This window comes from Coregonus clupeaformis, chromosome 30 (assembly GCF_020615455.1).
Source record: "Coregonus clupeaformis isolate EN_2021a chromosome 30, ASM2061545v1, whole genome shotgun sequence".
Lineage (NCBI taxonomy): Eukaryota > Metazoa > Chordata > Actinopteri > Salmoniformes > Salmonidae > Coregonus > Coregonus clupeaformis.
Genome location: NC_059221.1, coordinates 33,015,416 through 33,034,218, shown reverse-complemented (window position 1 = coordinate 33,034,218; position 18,803 = coordinate 33,015,416). Strand labels below are relative to the sequence as shown.

Below are 18,803 nucleotides of genomic sequence, written 5' to 3'. Positions count from 1 at the left end.
ATTGTTCAGTGCCAGCAGAGAGGAAGAGGCGAAGTGAGAGGGTCCAAGTCAAAGTACAGTGATAAGCAGACCGATAAGCAGACCGATAAGTAGACCGCCTGCCTTCCTGCCTTTGGGACAACAACTCCCATTGTTAGGGTGGAGACAAGACCATCTCGTCATTATATACAGTATCTCTGGTGCTAGCTATTCTAAGCACAATGTCAGTTATTTTCTAAATGGTTGCCTCTGAGGTGCTCAGTGAGAGCTGAACTCTTCTTATGTCTTCAGAGGGATGGTTTAACACCTGCATCATCAGACCATCTGGCCCTGCATTGCACCAAATCATTATGACAACAGAAACACTCATATTTACAGAGGAAGACAGTTTTCTCCACCATGCTAATCGATTAGCTACTGCAGTTATATAGAGTTTCTCAATAACACCAGCTAATGGACTGGTAGTGAAGATATAGCATTACCCTACTGTAAAGATGAGGGGTGCTGAGTACACACACTCTGTGGATGGCGCAGCCCTCCCCTCCTCTCTCCTCTACTTTCAGCACAGCATGATATGAGCTTTGCTGTAAGCTGGGGAGTCTTAAAGACAGAGAGAGACTGCCTCAGAATCGCCATCTGGTCCAGGGAGGTTTGCAGGAGAAGATCAGAGCAAAAAAAGTACAAAAATAATGTGCAGTACATTCATATAGTGTACACACGTGTACCGATACTCATAGTCATTGTCACACCCATCCACCCACCAACATAGACCCCCCCCCCCCACCCCAAAAACACACCCACTCCTTCAGGAGGAAGACTACTGTACAGGGAGACTACGTTGAGACTATGTTGAGACTGTAGTACAGGACAGTGTATCTGAGGTAGTAATCCAGTCTAGACTGAGGTAGGGATTATAAGGGAAACCCTTTGGCCTGCTTCTTATGGGAATCAGCAGACTTAGCCAGCAAGGGGTTTTAACATAGCCCCTTCATCTGATACACTGGTCAAAAACACTGCTTCTCCATCATAGTAATTATCATACAGATTAGAGATGTGTCCATCGTATGGCCATCCTCCACTGGCCCAGATTCACAGAGAAAAACAATACTCCTATTAAACCTGTCTGATATTAAAAGCATGTTATGGACACGTCGTTACCATATGGTAAATATGGCATGTGCTGTTAAACAGAGATTTAGCTTGTTGTGAGTGTGGTCTTAGGATGGTGTCTCTGTGGTGTTACTGGTAGGTTAACATATTAAAAGTGGCCAGATGTACACCGGGAGTAATAGGTGTTTTGGTCAATCAATCTTTCCATTTAATCTCATGGCAACAGCTTTTTAATACATGTACATGCTAAATACAGGATATGTATGTAAACAATATACATGTATGTAAACACCATATTGCAATGGTATTGATATTGTCATGCAGTGATATCGTAACTACTCTTGTAATGTAGATAAGAGCTGGTGCTTATCTTTTGGTGTGGTGGGTTTATTTCATGATATGTGTAGGTAAACTAGGTACTTGTCTTGTACTGTAGCAAACATAAAGCATACATACAGTCTCAAACCTGATCTCATGTGCACAGATTCATCTGTTACCATTGTATACAGGGAGAGCATATGTAAATGTCTGTTCTTGGAGCATGGTTGACTACTCTCTTACTGTGTGGCCAAGGAGTGTGATAACTTGTTTTTAACGTGTGTTTTAAACTAGGAGTGTGATAGTGTGTTCCTAATGTGTTTTAAACAGGAAGTGTGATAGCGTATTCCTCTTACCGTGTGGCGAACATGGCTCGGAGCGAGGAGAAGGTGGCGGCGTCCTCCTTCAGGGCCTTGAGTTCGTTCCTCAGCTTCATCATGGTCTCCGTCACCATGGCCTTCTCGTTCTCATATTTACTCTTCAGGTTGGCCAGCGCCACCTCAGCCGTCTGCAGGGGGGACACACAACACAACAACGAGTCACACCAACTGCAATAGGTCATTTTGAGTCTTTTTCCTGCATATTTATGTCATTATAGTCTGTTTTAGTGCTGTGACCTCTGAAGGTTTTCTTGCACAGCAGTTCATTGGGGAGATGGCTGGATTTAAAGACTACAGGTGTGTCTTTTTACGACAGGCTTTCATCTGAGAGTCTTTCCACAGGTTCAGGAGCTGAGGAACACACACCATCTTCAAAGAGCTGACACCAGCAACTGGACACACACACATTGAGGCTCTGGGCTGGCAGGGTGTGTCTGCTTTAGAGAGCATTCATCTTTTCCTAACTCTTTCACATGGAAACACAGATACAGACACACACCCACAGCCACCAGCTGTCTCTACATGGTGTTTTGTAATGACTCTTGGCTGCAGTGCATTTGCTGTGACAGCTGAACAGGCTTTAGACAGCCACGTCCCTGCCTCAGTCTCCTGACTCTGATTATTAGGGGAGGGGAGGGAGATACAAACAGAGAGATTCAGTATCTGACCTGCTTGTTGGCTTTGAGCACGGTCCTCAGGGTGGCGATCTGCTCCCTCTTGGTGCTGAGCAGGGACTTGAGTTTGAGGATCTCCCCCATGCAGGCCTCCTTGTCCTTATCAGCCACGGTGCCCAGCTCCAAAGAGGCCATCCTCTGACGGGACAGCTCTGTGGTGCGGTCCACCGCCAGCTGCAGGTGCTTGATCTGGTCCCGGATGATGGCCACCAGGTTGTACACGTTCATTGGCTCCCGTGGTGAGGGGGGAGAGGAGACAGGGGACGGGGCGCTGTCTGCAGCTTCTGGGACGGGGAACAGGCCCTTAGTGAGCAGTATGGGGGAGCGGCGGCCGCGACCCTCAGGACTGGTGCGCCCGCCCTTGCCCTGCTTGTAGAAGTCGAGCATGACGCGGTTGGGAGTCTGGTTGTTGCACATGCACACGTGGTTGTAGAGGGTGGCCAGCTCCTCGCTGAAGGTGACCAGCTCGTCCTGTGCCACGCTCAGGCTGCCCTGCGACTCACCAGCCACGTCACTCACCTTTACAGATAGAAAGAGAGAAACTTTGTCAATTAATAAACCAGTCATTAATATCTAAGTGAGAAATATGGTTTGCAAGTATGAGAAAAATATATATACACTATTCATACACAGAGAAAAGGAAAAAATCAACTACAGATAACCATTCACCAATATAACACAAAAATATATATATGTTTCTCACCTTGCGCAGCTCCTTCTCCAGCCTGGCCTTCTCCTCTCTCTCCACGTGGCTAGTCTTCTCCAGAGAGGCCAGCTTCTCTCCAAGGGCTGTGACATGAGTTTCCAGACGGCCTCGGTCCTCCTCGTAGTGTGACTGACAGGACTGGTACTCCGCCTTCAGAGTTTTCAGCTCCTCCTTTAGCTCACCTGCCTCCGACACCGCAACCTGAGTACACCAGAGGCAGAGTTTCAGGAATAGCTTCAACATCTGTGAGTGTGTATGTGTGTGTGTGTGTGATTTTGGTTTTACTATCTATGTGGAGACCAAAATTCCTCACAATGATAGTAAAACAAGGAAAATTCAGAGAAGTGGTGACATTTCGCCGGTCCCCACAAGGAAAAGGGCTATTTTAGGCTTAGAGGTTAGGTTTAGGGTTAGAATTGGGTTTAGGGGTTAAGGTTAGGGTTAGGTTAAGGTTTAGGGAAAATAGGATTTTGAATGAGAATCAATTGTTTGGTCCCCACAAGGACAGTAAAACAAACGTGTGTGTGTGTGCATGTGCTTGTGTGTGCATACAGTATACAGTACCAGTCAAAAGTTTTAGAACACCTACTCATTTAAGGGTTTTTCTTTATTTGTACTATTTTCTACATTGTAGATTAATAGTGAAGACATCAAAACTATGAAATAATACATATGGAATCATGTAGTAACCAAAAAAGTGTTAAACAAATCAAACTATATTTTATATTTCAGATTCTTCAAATAGCCACCATTTGCCTTGATGACAGCTTTGCACACTCTTGACATTCTCTCAACCAGCTTCACCTGGAATGCTTTTCCAACAGTCTTGAAGGAGTTCCCACATATGCTTAGCACTTGTTGGCTGCTTGTCCTTCACTCTGCCGTCCGACTCATCCCAAACCATCTCAATTGGGTTGAGGTCAGGGGATTGTGGAGGCCAGGTCATCTGATGCAGCACTCCATCACTCTCCTTCTTGATAAAAGAGCCCTTACACAACCTGGAGGTGTGTTGAGTCATTGTCCTGTTGAAACACAGATGATAGTCCCACTAAGCCCAAACCAGATGGGATGGTGTATCGCTGCAGAATGCTGTGGTAGCCATGCTGGTTAAGTGTGCCTTGAATTCTAAATAAATCACAGACAGTGTCACCAGCAAAGTACCCCCACAACATAACACCTCCTCCTCCATGCTTTACGGTGGGAACTACACATGCGGAGATCATCCGTTCACCCACACCGCATCTCACAAAGACACGGCGGTTGGAACCAAAAATCTCAAATTTGGACTCCAGACCAAAGGACACATTTCCACCGGTCTAATGTCCATTGCTCGTGTTTCTTGTCCCAAGCAGGTCTCTTCTTATTATTGGTGTCCTTTAGTAGTGGTTTCTTTGCAGCAATTCGACCATGAAGGCCTGATTCACACAGTCCCCTCTGAACAGTTGATGTTGAGATGTGTCTGTGACAAGAACTCTGTCAAGCATTTATTTGGGCTGCAATTTCTGAGGCTGGTAACTCTAATGAACTTATCCTCTACAGCAGAGGTAACTCTGGGTCTTCCATTCCTGTGGTGGTCCTCATGAGAGCCAGTTTCATCATAGCGCTTGATGGTTTTTGCGACTGCACTTGAAGAAACTTTCAAAGTTCTTGAAATGTTCTGTATTGACTGACCTTCATGTCTTAAAGTAATGATGGACTGTAGTTTCTCTTTGCTTATTTGAGCTGTTCTTGCCATAATATGGACTTGGTATTTTACCTAATAGGGCGATCTTCTGCATACCTTGTCACAACACAACTGATTGGCACAAACGCATTAAGAAGGAAAGAAATTCCACAAATTAACTTTTAAGAAGGCACACCTGTTAATTGAAATGCGTTCCAGGTGACTACCTCATGAAGCTGGCTGAGAGAATGCCAAGAGTGTGCAAAGCTGTCATCAAGTCAAAGGGTGGCTATTTGAAGAATCTCAAATATAAAATATGTTTTGATTTGTTTAACACTTTTTTGGTTACTACATGATTCCATATGTGTTATTTCATAGTTTTGATGTCTTCACTATTATTCTACAATTTAAAAAATAGTACAAATAAAGAAAAACCCTTGTATGTGTATGTATACATGTTCAATTACCTTGTACTTGCACTCCAGGATCTCGGGTCCGTTGATGTCAACCTCATAGTAGTCCCCGTCCTCGTTGCTGTCGCGCTCCTTCTCATTGTCCAGGGCTGACTGGCGCTCCTTGCTGGCCTGTAGCCTCCGGATGGCGTTGAGGTTCTCGGTGAGACGGCTGACCTTGTCCTGGTGCTCCTCCAGGGCCCCGTGGGCCTGCTCCAACTGCTTCTGGGAGTCCTGCAGCGTGGACACCAGAGACACCTTCTCACGCTCCATCTAGACGAGGGGAGACAGAACATAAGACATATTTATTAATTTGGTAAGGTAAGTGTCTGGACAGAAAAGTGACTGACACAATTGATAAACATTAGAATTCAGACATAATTATGCAGATATAATCTTCCCATTTCCTAGTGTTGCTCTATCCCTTTCCGTCTCATACTGCCTAATGCATATGAATGTCCTGAAGGATGATGAAGGTGGCTGTTTTTCAATATAACAGATAACATCTCTGGTGGTTTGAGGGGCTCACTAAGGACGCTACAGTATGTAACCAAAGACAGTGTGTCACTGTGCCAATTCAGAGCCTGGGTGACCTTGGAGAAGTCTGGAATGGGTTCAACTCTGTGTTGGCAGAGGGACCAGAGCTGGGTCCACTTACACACACAAGCACTCACACAGAGTAGTGCAGGCCTCAGAAGCACCCAGCTATTTTCAGGGGCTGGTGGTGTGTGTCAATAATAGATGAGCATCACATTCCTGTTAATCTTACTCTATTATTCAGCTGTGATGCCTCGATGACAGGACTCAAAAGGAGGAAATGGTTTAATAAATATCTATCTAGAATATTTAGACATGAACAGTCAGGAAAGGTACTTTTAGCTCTCAGCATACTGTATTTTTAAGTAAAGTATATACAAACTTCATTATGTGATGATACTGACACTAAGAATACAGCTTGCCATAACCCGCCCCCCTTGCCACACCCCACCCTCAATCTGTCCCCCTCCCTAATTCCTGTTGATGACCTTGACAAGCATCTTGGTAATGCCAAGCTTGAGGAGTGTCTTAATCAAATTATTTCCTCAGAGTAGATGTTTGGCATGTTAAAGATGCCTGCTGCTTACAGCTAGGACTCATCTTCCATCCTCTAATGCAGACGGACGTGACCTAAATGTGTAAAGGCATATAGGCCACTGGGCCTACTGTGTAAAAGGGCAACTGGTTCGCATGAGTGGGCATCATACTCCCACGGCAGCCATTTTGGATCTGATTGCACAGTGGGAGTATGGATTCTGCTGTAACTGAGGAGTAGGGTGACCTGCTGCGAGCGGATGTCTGGGATTGATTAATCAGTCTGTGATCGACAGGATGAGGAGAGAGAGAATGGCATCGGAGCAGTTTAATTATTGAGTAGAGGTTTGGGTTTCCCTGTTGCGATTCCGGCCAGAGGAGGAGACCCAAAGGGCTGGTTGACACTATGTTGGCTTAATGCTGAACACCAAGGCCTGCTGCTGCTGCCTCTGAAATTCAGTATCAAAGGACCGGATCGGGTTAAATGTCATGGTACTCATACCAAGACAATGCTATGGTAACCTAGAGGCATCCTGGTGACAACCTCATTGTGATGTGTGTTAGGGGGGAGGGGGGGACTTGAGTCTTTTCACCCACAGGTATCCAACCAGTACACACTGGTAACCATGGAGACATCTGAGGCGTTCTGATAGATGGCAGATCCACCGGTGGTGGCGCCTCATGTGTGTGGCATCCCGGGGGATTAGATCCCCCTAACATAATTGAGATGCGTGTAGCCTGCATGAGTAGCCACTGGACACACTTGTCTGACTGACTGACTGACCGAGTCGACCGACCGACTTCACATTCCAACAAGAGGCTTGGCTTCTAGAGTAGTCAAGGAAATCGTTCTGATTCCAATGGATGATATGTAGGCTCTAAGAGTTGATGAGGCTATACAGAGATCTATAGTACATGACAGCCTGAGATAGAAAAACCCTAATCAGTATTTGCTATCTGTAAACCTAAAGTATAGGAGTTCTATGGTGTTTTATTGCTTTTGGCTCTATGCTGTAATTGACTTTGATCTCCCTTTGGCTTGTCTGGACCAATGACAATTAATGAATCAGTAAGTGATAGACTGAGCCTTCTCAACAGCTCTACTATTGAATTAATATCCTTCTGGACCCTTCCGGGGGATGACTGATGTACAGCGTTCGGGTGGGCCTTCGCTTCAGCAAACAAAGGAAAAGAGGGTGCACAACAACAATGACAAAAGTCATGAGAACGGCTTACCAAGAAAAACTTCCAGAAGGACTAATTCGACGCAGAAAGGATTTGGAGCACTCAACAAAAAAGGCAGATATTTTTTTGGGGCTCACACTAATCCATTGTACAGGATGAGAACAGAATGAGAACAGGTGACTGACGTTTCGACGTCAAGCTGACGTCTTCTTCAGAGTGACCTGACCATTGCACTTAGCTCCTATTTGACCACTAGGCTATACATAGGAGCTAACTGCAATGGTCAGGTCACTCTGATGTACACCGTTATTGGATCTCAGAAGTGAATATTGATCGGATCGCCATAACTAATTTACATAACTAATTTATGTTAGTGTGTGTAGACTGGGCCTTCAAATACACTGGGAAAGTGTATATTAAGTGAGTCTACACACAGTGTGCAGTCAATAGTCCATTCTTCTATTCCCCACTGCCAACAAACACTTGAATTACGAGGGTGACTGAGGGTACTGGGCACTACAATAACATATTACGACATTCCCATAGGCTTTGAAGATATCAACGTTTGTTTTGAACATTTCAGTATCAATGTGTAATTCAAACCTTGACGTCATTCATATCATACACAGTGTAAACAGATTCACTGAATGAATGACCCGCTATGGTTATACCTGCAGCAGCTGGATATTCCTGACTGTTATCCCTATCATGCACAGTGAACACAGACATACTCAAATTAACTGTCTATGTACCTGCAGCAGCTGCTGTTTGAGTTTCTGGATCTCAGAGATGTTGAGTTCACTCAGCAGGTCGTCTACCAGGCTGGGGACGGGGCGGAACAGGTCATTCTTGGGCGTGGATGCACGGTTGTCCTCAGTGATGGCGTTGGCCAGCTTGCTGAAGCCGTTCTCGTAACCATGGAGAGCCTCGTCGTTGTTGGGTTCCGTGGCTGCGTCATCGCTGAACTTGAGACCATCCAGAGAGATGCTGAGGGGGCTGGGGAGAGGGAGAGGACCAGAACATGATAACATGAAAACATGAATTTCACAGTTATTCTCATAACTGTTTTTATTATATTGTACAGGGTTTTGATGAATGCATGAGGTGTTACAGATGGAATTGGTGCCTTTGATTGTGTGTGTACCTGTGGTACATAGAGTCTCCTATGCTCATGTAGTGGGATAGCTCTTTCCTCAGGGCGGCCTTCTGCTCGCGCTCAGTCTTGATGGTCTCCAGGGCTTCCCCTAGCTGTCGCTCGGCGATCTCCTTCAGGCGGATTGCGTCCTCCAATTGGCTGTTCAGGAACTGGGTGTCTTCCTCCAGACGACGAATCTCGTGCTTCAGACCCTCAAACTCCACCTGTAGGGGCGGGACAGACAGGTAGCTGTCAATCAAAGCATAAAGGCGGGCTTATATGGGGGAAATGCAAATAGAATACCATACTGGTTTAATCAACTCGTTTTGTCACCATAAAAAGAGGGCTTTTAAAAGGGCAAAATTGCCTTATGTCTTGTCTTTTCATCTAAATAGGATTTGGTACTGTAATCTTATATTGGCCAATTAAAACTATAGCCGACAGCCTTCTGTTTTAAAATCATGCCTTTAAATTTAACAAACATAATCCCTGGATATAGGGCATGTGAAGAGTGTTAGCAGTTCTGGTTTTACTCTTGCCATTGGTGTGAATTAAAATCAGAGTATTTGCTTTGCAACACCGCATCTCTCTCCGTGTCTCTGTGGTCTATGGAGAGGGAAAGCTGGCTAGAAGTGGGGATTACCAGAAACACACCCATTAAACACTGTCACATTCAGAGACGCTCATTCTCTCTCTGGGCGCAAACAGGCCTCCACATAAAGGCTTATCTCTTTATTAAATCTGAACGTGGTTTCTATAATCTGAATTAAATCAGTGTATTCAAGGTTGATGTGAGCAGCAGAGACTGGAGGATGCAGACAGACAGAGGTCTATGGTGTGTATACATGGAAAACTGGGAGTCGCACATAGACTGGGGTGTGTAGTAGACAGTAGCGCAAAGCCTAGGTTCAGAGAGCCTGGGTTAACTGGGCCTAGTGAGCAGGTTCAGCTATCTGCAGTGAGGAGGGGTTCATAATGAAGTGTGAGTGGAGGAGTAGCCCACAGAAGCAAGAGAGTACAGTGGAGGCTGCTGAGGGGAGGACGGCTCATAATAATGGCTGGAACGGAACAATTGCAATGGAATCAAACACATGGAAACCATGTGTTTGATGTATTTGATACCATTCCACCTATCCCACTCCAGTCATTACCACGAGCCCGTCCTCCCCAATGAAGGTGCCACCAACCTCCTGTGATGTAAAGATGGGTTGATCTCTTCTCATTTCCCCTCTGTTGAGCAAGGAGACCCGTTTCTTCAGGAAGATGTTACCTATTCTCCTTACTATCCCCCATCCCCACACCCCAACATAGCTAACCCCCCCCCCCCCCTCCCCAGTGAATGGTGTTGATCTTCACCTGGGTCTGTTTGAGCCCGGAGACCTGTTTCTGCAGGGAGATGTTCTCCTCCTCCAGCTCTGTGTAGTCCTGCAGCAGACGTGCCTCCCGGAACTTATACTCCTTGATGTCATCACGCAGACGGGTCCGCTGCAGCTCCACCACCTGGCTGTTCTGTAGGGGTGAATGACAGGGATAGAGGGAGAAGAGGAGGGAGGGATGGAGAGAAAGGGACAAAAAATGAGAAATTGTCAGTTAACCATATTTTGGGCTTTTGTGTGAGTGTGTTTTAATACAGTAAATCTGCCTGGATAAGTGGGTGTACCCATTTGGCCGTGCCCAGCGTACAGTGTGTGTGTGTGTGTGCGTGGTGTGTGTCTAGGTGTCTCTATGGGCGTTGGGCCATGGGATAAATGTCTACCAGCTCTGATGGCACCATGGTGAGAGTAACAAACTTATCTCCCATATAGGGACAAAAGCTCTGAGACAAGCAGGCACAGCAACTGAGTCTAACACTGAGTCTAATTCACAATGACCTACTTCCTTCACACACAGGAATCCCTGCATATCAACGTATGACGACTGTGATCTAATCCCAATACGGAAGTAATTCACAATTCAAAGCAACACATCTGATGAAAGTCCTTAAATTCATTTATGTTAGAACAGATTTGAGTGTAGTAGCCCACATGTATTGACACATAAAGATGTCGGAGCAGTACAGATGCTAGCATTTGTTTTCAATACATGACAGATGAACATGCTTACTGTAATACAGATACAGCTGAATGCAGAATCTCCCACCTTGCAGTGAGCATGGCCTTGTCTCCATTAATCATTTGAAGGTAAGAAAGTAACGAGGGAGGAGAGGAGAGAGAGAGCTCAGAGATAACTCCCTGTTCCCCTCCTCCGATGACAGACTGACAGGCTCAAAGCCAACAGGATCAGATACTGTAAGCCCTGCAGAGCGGCCAGCCTGTGTCCTCACTGTCTCTCTCTGTCCCCCTGTCTGTCCTTCTCCATACCCCTTCCTTCCCTTCCGGTAGCCTCGATTGCCTCCCCTACCACCCCTTAAACCTTCCCCTGTCGTCCCCCATCACTACCCATCCCAGCCAGTTGCCCCTTAGCTTACAAATGCAGGAAACATAAGTCTGAAGGTTAGGCTACAAAAAAGCTCTGCAGTAAGGAGACACTCAGTAAAGGCATGTGTGTGGTGCTTGATCTGAATGTATACGTGTGTGACTTTGAGAGAGAGCATGTGCAATCTGTTTTCTGTAGTTATCGGTGTATGAATCCATTAACTTTGAGAGTAAGTGTGAGTTCAGCCATGCAGTGTGGTCTCTTTCATTATGCGTGCATGTGTGTGTGTGTGTGTGTGTGTGTGTGTGTGTGTGTGTGTGTGTGTGTGTGTGTGTGTGTGTGTGTGTGTGTGTGTGTGTGTGTGTGTGTGTGTGTGTGTGTAGCGTGACACACAACCTGTAATCCTTTCAGGTGACCGAGTTGAGGTGACAAAGGAGTGTCCCTCAACACACACGTCACTCCAGTCACAGATCAGAGGGATCATTATGTCTAAGAACAGGTGCAGAGTGTGTGCGTGTGCGTGTGTGTGAGTGTGTGGAAAGAGTTTGAAATGTATTCTTCGAAAACATCTCAGTAATTTGACTCATCAGTTTAACCAATTTAATCAATTTAACCAATTTAACCAATTGAATCAACCAATTTGTCTTTATTACTCTCTATTACCCAGCTAATAGGACTTCATGCTATTATTAGCTTAGCTTGCAGATACCATTAAATCTTTAGAAAAATGTGTGTCCACCGTTAGCATGTTTTCAGAGTGATGCTAAATCCCTGTTGAAGGAAGTAGATGCTCCTTATTAGCTCTGTGTAATAATTAATTACTAAGCGCATAGCCCGATTAATGCTGATGGTTGGATGAAGACTCATTAATATTCATGAGCTTTAAGTAACATCAAAACAAATATGGAGTTTATTTGAGTTGATTTCTGGTGATTTTGGTCATGCCCCCATCACTAACATAGATTTTTAGCTAGCGGTGGCTAAAGTTAGCTGAAGATTGTAGTGACTGTTTAAAGAAAACCGAACTATGGATTACAATTTCTCTTGGCCCATAGACTACTTTCAGGGTGAGGAAGCATCTAACATCATGTTGTAAAATAGTGAACTACTCCTTTAAGTCCAGGAGCAGGCTAAATCTATGCTAGCGCAATCTAGGTCTGTTTCACTTTTCTCTACAGTGATTTGTCATGTTCAGGATAGACAAAGATAGCCAGGTGGTCCAGTCTAAGTCATATGGAACGGTTTCTTCCAGCCCACGGTCAGTTGCCTCAGCTGGAGGGTCAGTGCTGTCTGGCCTTAATGAATACAGACCACCACACAAACGGATTAGGATGCAAACAAGGGTTTTGACCTTCCACCCTGCTGTCCGTAAGAGCCCACTCTGCTCCCGCTATCACTGACCATGCAGAGGTCCTCGGGGGTGAAGGGGTGTCTGCCATTCTGCCGGACAGAAAAGGTGAGCCGTAGTTACACAGTGGGGGTTATGGTGGCTGAGTGCGTGGCTGCCGTAAAACGTGAATAACATTTCATCAGGCGAATGAACGAGCCCTCCCCTGGGGATTTCTGGTTTTGTTGACATTTGACGTGCCACCATTAAGGATCCTGTCAATTGGAGGTCTCTGATTAGCATAAAGAGATGTGTGGTTTATGAAGACTTACTGCCTGCTGTCACTACAGGCACACACCAACTGCCTCACTCAGACACACACACTCAAACCCACCTGACTGGGGAGTGTGTGTGTGTTTGGATAATACTTAAGAGCATTAATGTTAATGTGTGCAAACTGTGCTTAAGTACAAGCATAGCTGTAGTGTTAGATTAAGCCTAATGTGCAGTATACAGTATGTGTATATATCTGTGTGTCCTCTGATAAGTCCTTGACTGTGGTCTAATCCTCTCTCTGTATGGGATGCAGTGGGTGCTGCTGTAAAGGATATGAAAGCACTGGCTCAGTAGATTCTAGAGGTCATAGCTCCCTCCTCTGAGCTGATTCAGTCATACTGGAACTCTACCCAACACTTCACTTTCACATCTACAGCTCCAATTTCACAACTAAAACTGCCTTTGACGGCATACTGAGTCTTAACCAGCTCATGTCTCAGCAAAGCTTTGAGTTAGTGCCTAAAGTGTTTGAGCTTTTCACAATAACCGCTATTGAAAATAGCTCTATAACTCGGTAAGTCACTAGGCTAAAGGTCACAGCTTAATACCGCTGTAGATTAGGTGGGTTTTGAAACTGTGGTTAGACTCTGGCTTGGTCTTAATACTATGGGATATCTGGTGTGTGCTTCCATGAAAATCCCACATTTACTACCTTTTCCCATTTCCCTTCCCTGAAAAGAAGGTACAAGATTCCCAGATGGCACGAAGCGGGATTACTGATATGAAAGTGCTGTCTGGCTCACAATAATGTGATTTGTACTGCATACAAGGTAATGTATTGCATTCTTCCCACCCCACAGTAAAACATAACCCCATTTCACTACCTTTTCAAGCTTTTTTTTATTATATGAAAGCAAGCTTTGCTTTTATACTTACAGCACCATCAGGTCAGTAGGTACCCAACATAACAACACGGTCACTCATATAGATATAGAGGTCTATAGAGCCTGTCTGCATTCCTGATTTCTGTAACCGTTAGCTTACCTGTGTAATATTGACATAAGCTCAGAACCACTTGTTTTTCAAACATGGTCCTGTTTTATCAATTGCTGTTCTGAACAATGGACAGTTCATTACCTCAGTCAAATGACTATGTAGCTTAAAGTTGTGTGTATTTGTATTTATTTTTGCAATAAAGATGATGACGCTACAATAATAAAAATGTACAATAGCCTAATGATATACACATTATTTTAATAGCAGGATAATGTAAAGTCCATTATCCCTCTGAAGAGTATGAATTTGGCTGTTTGAGAAGGTTTTAATCCTAAGCAACCTGCCTACACATTGTTGGAAGTACAATACACCAACATAGCTACTGCAGTAGGTCAAAGCTGTGTGCTGGAAAACCTTGGTAGAGCATGGGTGAAGTATGCATTGTTTTGCTCATGTGAATTTCCTTTATTTTTCGGATTCATACCAATGCCTACTTCTCATTTAAAACATATTTATTTGTTTTTAATTTCCATGGTTTTTACACCGGAAGGTGATTATGTAATATTATTATACAACATTATATGATACAGCATAACACAGCAATACTGTAAAGTAAAGTAAAAATACACAATGACAAATGTCAACAGAAATAATGTAGTTATTAGTATTTATATTAACAGCTGATTTTACAGAGGGAAGCGAAAAACCAGAAACCCATTTAAGCAAATATGGAGTAAACTGGAAAATATTTCCCTGATCTCTTTTAACAAGACAATCGCGCAAGCTCCTGGAAAAGACACAAATAATCAACATGTAGCCTACCCAATAACTATTTACATACATTATTGACTGTCACATTAGGTGGCTCAGAGTGTAAGGCATGAAGTGGCACAAACTGCTTGGTGTTCTGCGCCATCAGAGGGTCTGTGCTACTTCTACCCCAGACATCCCAGTCATCCACCTTGGTAGAAACAACTTGGGATACACCAAGGGGACGGCAGATGTGCTGATTTAGAGTCAAAACTATACACAAAAGAGAATGGTCAAAATGTCTCCTCCGAGAGGCGAACTCAGGACCTTTAGATTCCCAGATTAACCATTACTCTACAAAACCTGTCTTGAATGAATTATCTAGACACTCTATTTAAATGGACAGTCTGGTGATGACAGGAAGCTTTAGTTGCACAATGTTTTTGTTGTTCTTTCACTCAGTACTGATTAAACGTTTATTTATCTTGCTTGGTTAAAATAAATTGTCTAAAACAGTTGATTTGTTGAAAACAGTCACATACTGTAGCTAACCAAGTTAGCAAGCATGGCATTTTCTTTTGACTGCGCAAAGGTCGCGCAAGCAATGATGTTGGTGTTGTTTAACCTGGGTACACCCGCACCCCCTGGCTACTTTTTACTTGGATGGCGACTTCAGGTTTTCGGGAATACATTGCAAAGTAACTTGACACTGTGTTGATCAGTCAACACACATTTTTATTATAATGACAAGAAGAAAATTGCATTGACAGAGAAGGGAGCGTAACCTGTGCCCCCTCACATTGATTCTGTACCGGTACCCCATGTATATAGCCTCGCTACTGTTATTTTACTGCTGCTCTTTAATTATTTGTTATTGACTTTTTTGGTTATCTATTTTTTACTCAACACTTATTTTTCTTAAAACTGCATTGTTGGTTAAGGGCTTGTAAGTAAGCATTTCACTGTTGTATTCAGTGCATGTGACAAATAACATTTTGATTTGATTTGAATTAATGAATAAGGTAAGGGCTGTAACGTTAGCTAGCTACATTGCTAAGCAAGCCAGATTACCTATTAGTGGGGCGAACACACTCAAGTTCACATTTAAAGCTTTGAATAGAATGCTTAAAGAAAAATAACATTAATATTTTACTGTGTGGGTGGGTGTGTTGCTCTGATCTCTCTAGTGTGGTCGTTTTTATGTGTAAGTCTAGAGGGGTGATATCGTGCATGAATGCACATAAATGTGAATTAGTGTTTCGGTGTGTGTCCAGGGGTCATATTTGTGTGAAAATGCGTAGGCACATGAGCATGTATGTGCATTAGTATGAGTGTACATTTGTGTTTGTGTGTGTATGTATGTGTGTGTGTGTGTTTGTACTGGAGCATGTACTGTAGTGCGTGGCTGCAAGCCTGACAGCCCAATCGATCCAACATGAACAACCACTTTGGTGTTACTGGAAGGGTGGCTTAAATCAGTGTGACACACTCTCAGAGCCTTGCCCTTTAAATCTGATACGAAAATACAAAAATAATTAGGAATCAATGACAGATCTTTTAAAGGTATTTAAGAAAGCCATGCTCTTTGTGACTATACAGTAAATAGCCATTAGTCTGAGAGACATACAGAACTGGGCAGCGTGGGGAATGGGGGGAGGATGAGGTACATGGAGCGGGGTGGGGAGATTACCCAGGGAACATCTGGAGGGCTTAGTGCCCCTGGTTTCACACCAGCTCTGGGGAAACAGGGTAGGTTGGCTCCTCGTAAACTGATCTATTACCACAAGGTCAATGTCATCAGCTGTTCTGCAATGGGGAGAATCTGTATCTGTCTCTTAACCCCATCCACCCTTCTAACTCTCCCCTTCTCTCGTCCCCTTCTTCTCTACCCTTCACACTCCTCAGCTTCCCCTTTCTCTCCCTTCATCTGTTCCCTTCTCATCTCGCTCTCTCACCCTCTTTCCCTACCCTATTTACCCCTCTTGTCCTCCTCGCTCTCTCCCTCCCTCCTTCTTCCCCTATCATAGTACAGGAGGAGGTCATTCATGATGACAGTCCTGTCAGAGAGACAATAACGTTGAAGACACCCATACCCCAGGGCCTTCTGGGAGCTTTATTATATTGGGCTCATGTCAGCTAATATTTAGGGGGAAGAAAGAACCGCCGCCCCTATCATCATTCTACAACCATACACCATCTCCTACAAAGAGCTACTCCTCTATTATAAAAACCCTACATCAGTGTAACCAGTGTACCCTCTGTCATTCTAGAACCTCCATTCTTTCTTGGCATTGAGGATTTTCTAGGTCTGAGGTTGTTGATTGTTTAAAAGAAGGTGTTCCTAACTGTGCAAGCTGCAGGCTACACGACTAAGACTGTCTATCCCCATCCTCTACTGGGTAACTGTAAGGGGATTTCTGCTACCATGTCCGCAGACACTAAATAGTGTAGTGATAACGAATAAGTCTTTCTGTGGCTGTGAGTGAATTAGTTAAAGGTAGAGTCTAATGGAGTCACGGCCATTACCGTGCACCTCCTATCTGTGTTACTGGCCCATTGTGTGGCTCTAATCCTGTACTGTAGCTCGCACCATGGCAGATAAATGTGGCTTATCACTGCCCAAGGCTCTTGGTCCCATTCCGCCCTGCTCCAACTTACTGGCTGGGAGTCGATGGGCCTCACAGATGGCAGACGCTTCTATATGTGACGTATGAATGCTGTATACTAGCAGTATGTTCAACATGATCAATAGAAAGTGAGGGGGAGGGAGGAGGCTACAGGATTGAGCATGCATTCGTGGGCTTTCTCAGATAGTTATAGTCATAGACAGCTGCTGTTTCAAATCAAATCAAATCAAATTTTATTGGCCACAGGCGCCGAATACAACAGGTGTAGACATTACAGTGAAATGCTTATTTACAGCCCTTAACCAACAATGCATTTATTTTTTAATTAAAAAGTAAAATAAAACAACAACAACAAAAAAGTGTTGAGAAAAAAAGAGCAGAAGTAAAATAAAATAACAGTAGGGAGGCTATATATACAGGGGGGTACCGGTGCAGAGTCAATGTGCGGGGGGCTAGTTTGAGGTAATATGTACATGTGGGTAGAGTTAAAGTGACTATGCATAAATTATTAAGAGAGTAGCAGCAGCGTAAAAAGATGGGGGTGGGGGGGGCAGTGCAAATAGTCCGGGTAGCCATGATTAGCTGTTCAGGAGTCTTATGGCCTGGGGATAGAAGCTGTTGAGAAGTCTTTTGGACCTAGACTTGGCACTCCGGTACTGCTTGCCGTGCGGTAGCAGAGAGAACAGTCTATGACTAGGGTGGCTGGAGTCTTTGACAATTTTGAGGGCCTTCCTCTGACACCGCCTGGTATAGAGGTCCTGGATGGCAGGAAGCTTGGCCCCAGTGATGTACTGGGCCGTACGCACTACCCTCTGTAGTGCCTTGCGGTCGGAGGCCGAGCAGTTGCCATACCAGGCGGTGATGCAACCAGTCAGGATGCTCTCGATGGTGCAGCTGTATAATATTTTGAGGATCTGAGGACCCATGCCAAATCTTTTCAGTCTCCTGAGGGGAATAGGCTTTGTCGTGCCCTCTTCACGACTGTCTTGGTGTGTTTGGACCATGATAGTTTGTTGGTGATGTGGACACCAAGGAACTTGAAGCTCTCAACCTGTTCCACTACAGCCCCGTCGATGAGAATGGGGGCGTGCTCAGTCCTCTTTTTTTCCCTGTAGTCCACAATCATCTCCTTTGTCTTGGTCACGTTGAGGGCGATGCTTTATATGTCTGAGCAGTGTATGGGCCACTACTAGTATACCAATATAGCAGTAGGTTAACTGAGATTGATGATTATTGAGCGGAGAAGGTCACAGAGTTGCAGTAAGGTGGGTTATTAAAGGCTCAATGTAGACGTTTTTATTTCAATATTAAATCATTTCTGGGTAACAATTAAGTACCTTACTGTAATAGATTTCCATTAAAATGGCAAAAATAGCTTTTTAGCAAAAAACTATTCCTCAAGCAAGAATTTTGCTTGGACTGTCTGGGAGTGGTCTGAGTGGGGAGGGAAAACTAGCTGGCAGAGAGGTTTGGAACTCTATTCATTATTGGTCTATTAAAGCAATTGTACACGAGGGGGAGTGCTAAACAACTTTTTTAGCACGGCTGTGCTGTGGTCATAGGTACGAGGTGGAGCCGAGTACCGTAGATCAGCACAGCAGTGCTAAAAAAGTTGTTTTGCACAACGTTGAGTGTACAATTAATTTTCTACAACGGGTTACCAATTAAATAAAAAACTCTGCTGGCTGGCAACGCTCTCATCCCTTGCTTGCTAGCTAGCCAACTACGGCTAACACAGT

The 18,803-nt window shown here is 44.4% G+C and overlaps 1 protein-coding gene across 1 annotated transcript in view; it reads right to left on the bottom strand.

The window, feature by feature from the left end:
• The window catches only part of LOC121545396 (protein bicaudal D homolog 2), a 67,685-nt gene that overhangs the window by 7,136 nt on the left and 41,746 nt on the right, over positions 1–18,803 (bottom strand). The window contains exons 3-9 of the mRNA XM_041855889.2: positions 10,030–10,182; positions 8,683–8,897; positions 8,291–8,534; positions 5,298–5,555; positions 3,165–3,368; positions 2,456–2,980; positions 1,764–1,915 (exon numbers count right to left, since the gene is read on the bottom strand). Of these exons, the coding sequence (XP_041711823.2) occupies positions 1,764–1,915; positions 2,456–2,980; positions 3,165–3,368; positions 5,298–5,555; positions 8,291–8,534; positions 8,683–8,897; positions 10,030–10,182 (1,751 nt within the window). The remainder of the gene's footprint in view (positions 1–1,763; positions 1,916–2,455; positions 2,981–3,164; positions 3,369–5,297; positions 5,556–8,290; positions 8,535–8,682; positions 8,898–10,029; positions 10,183–18,803) is intronic.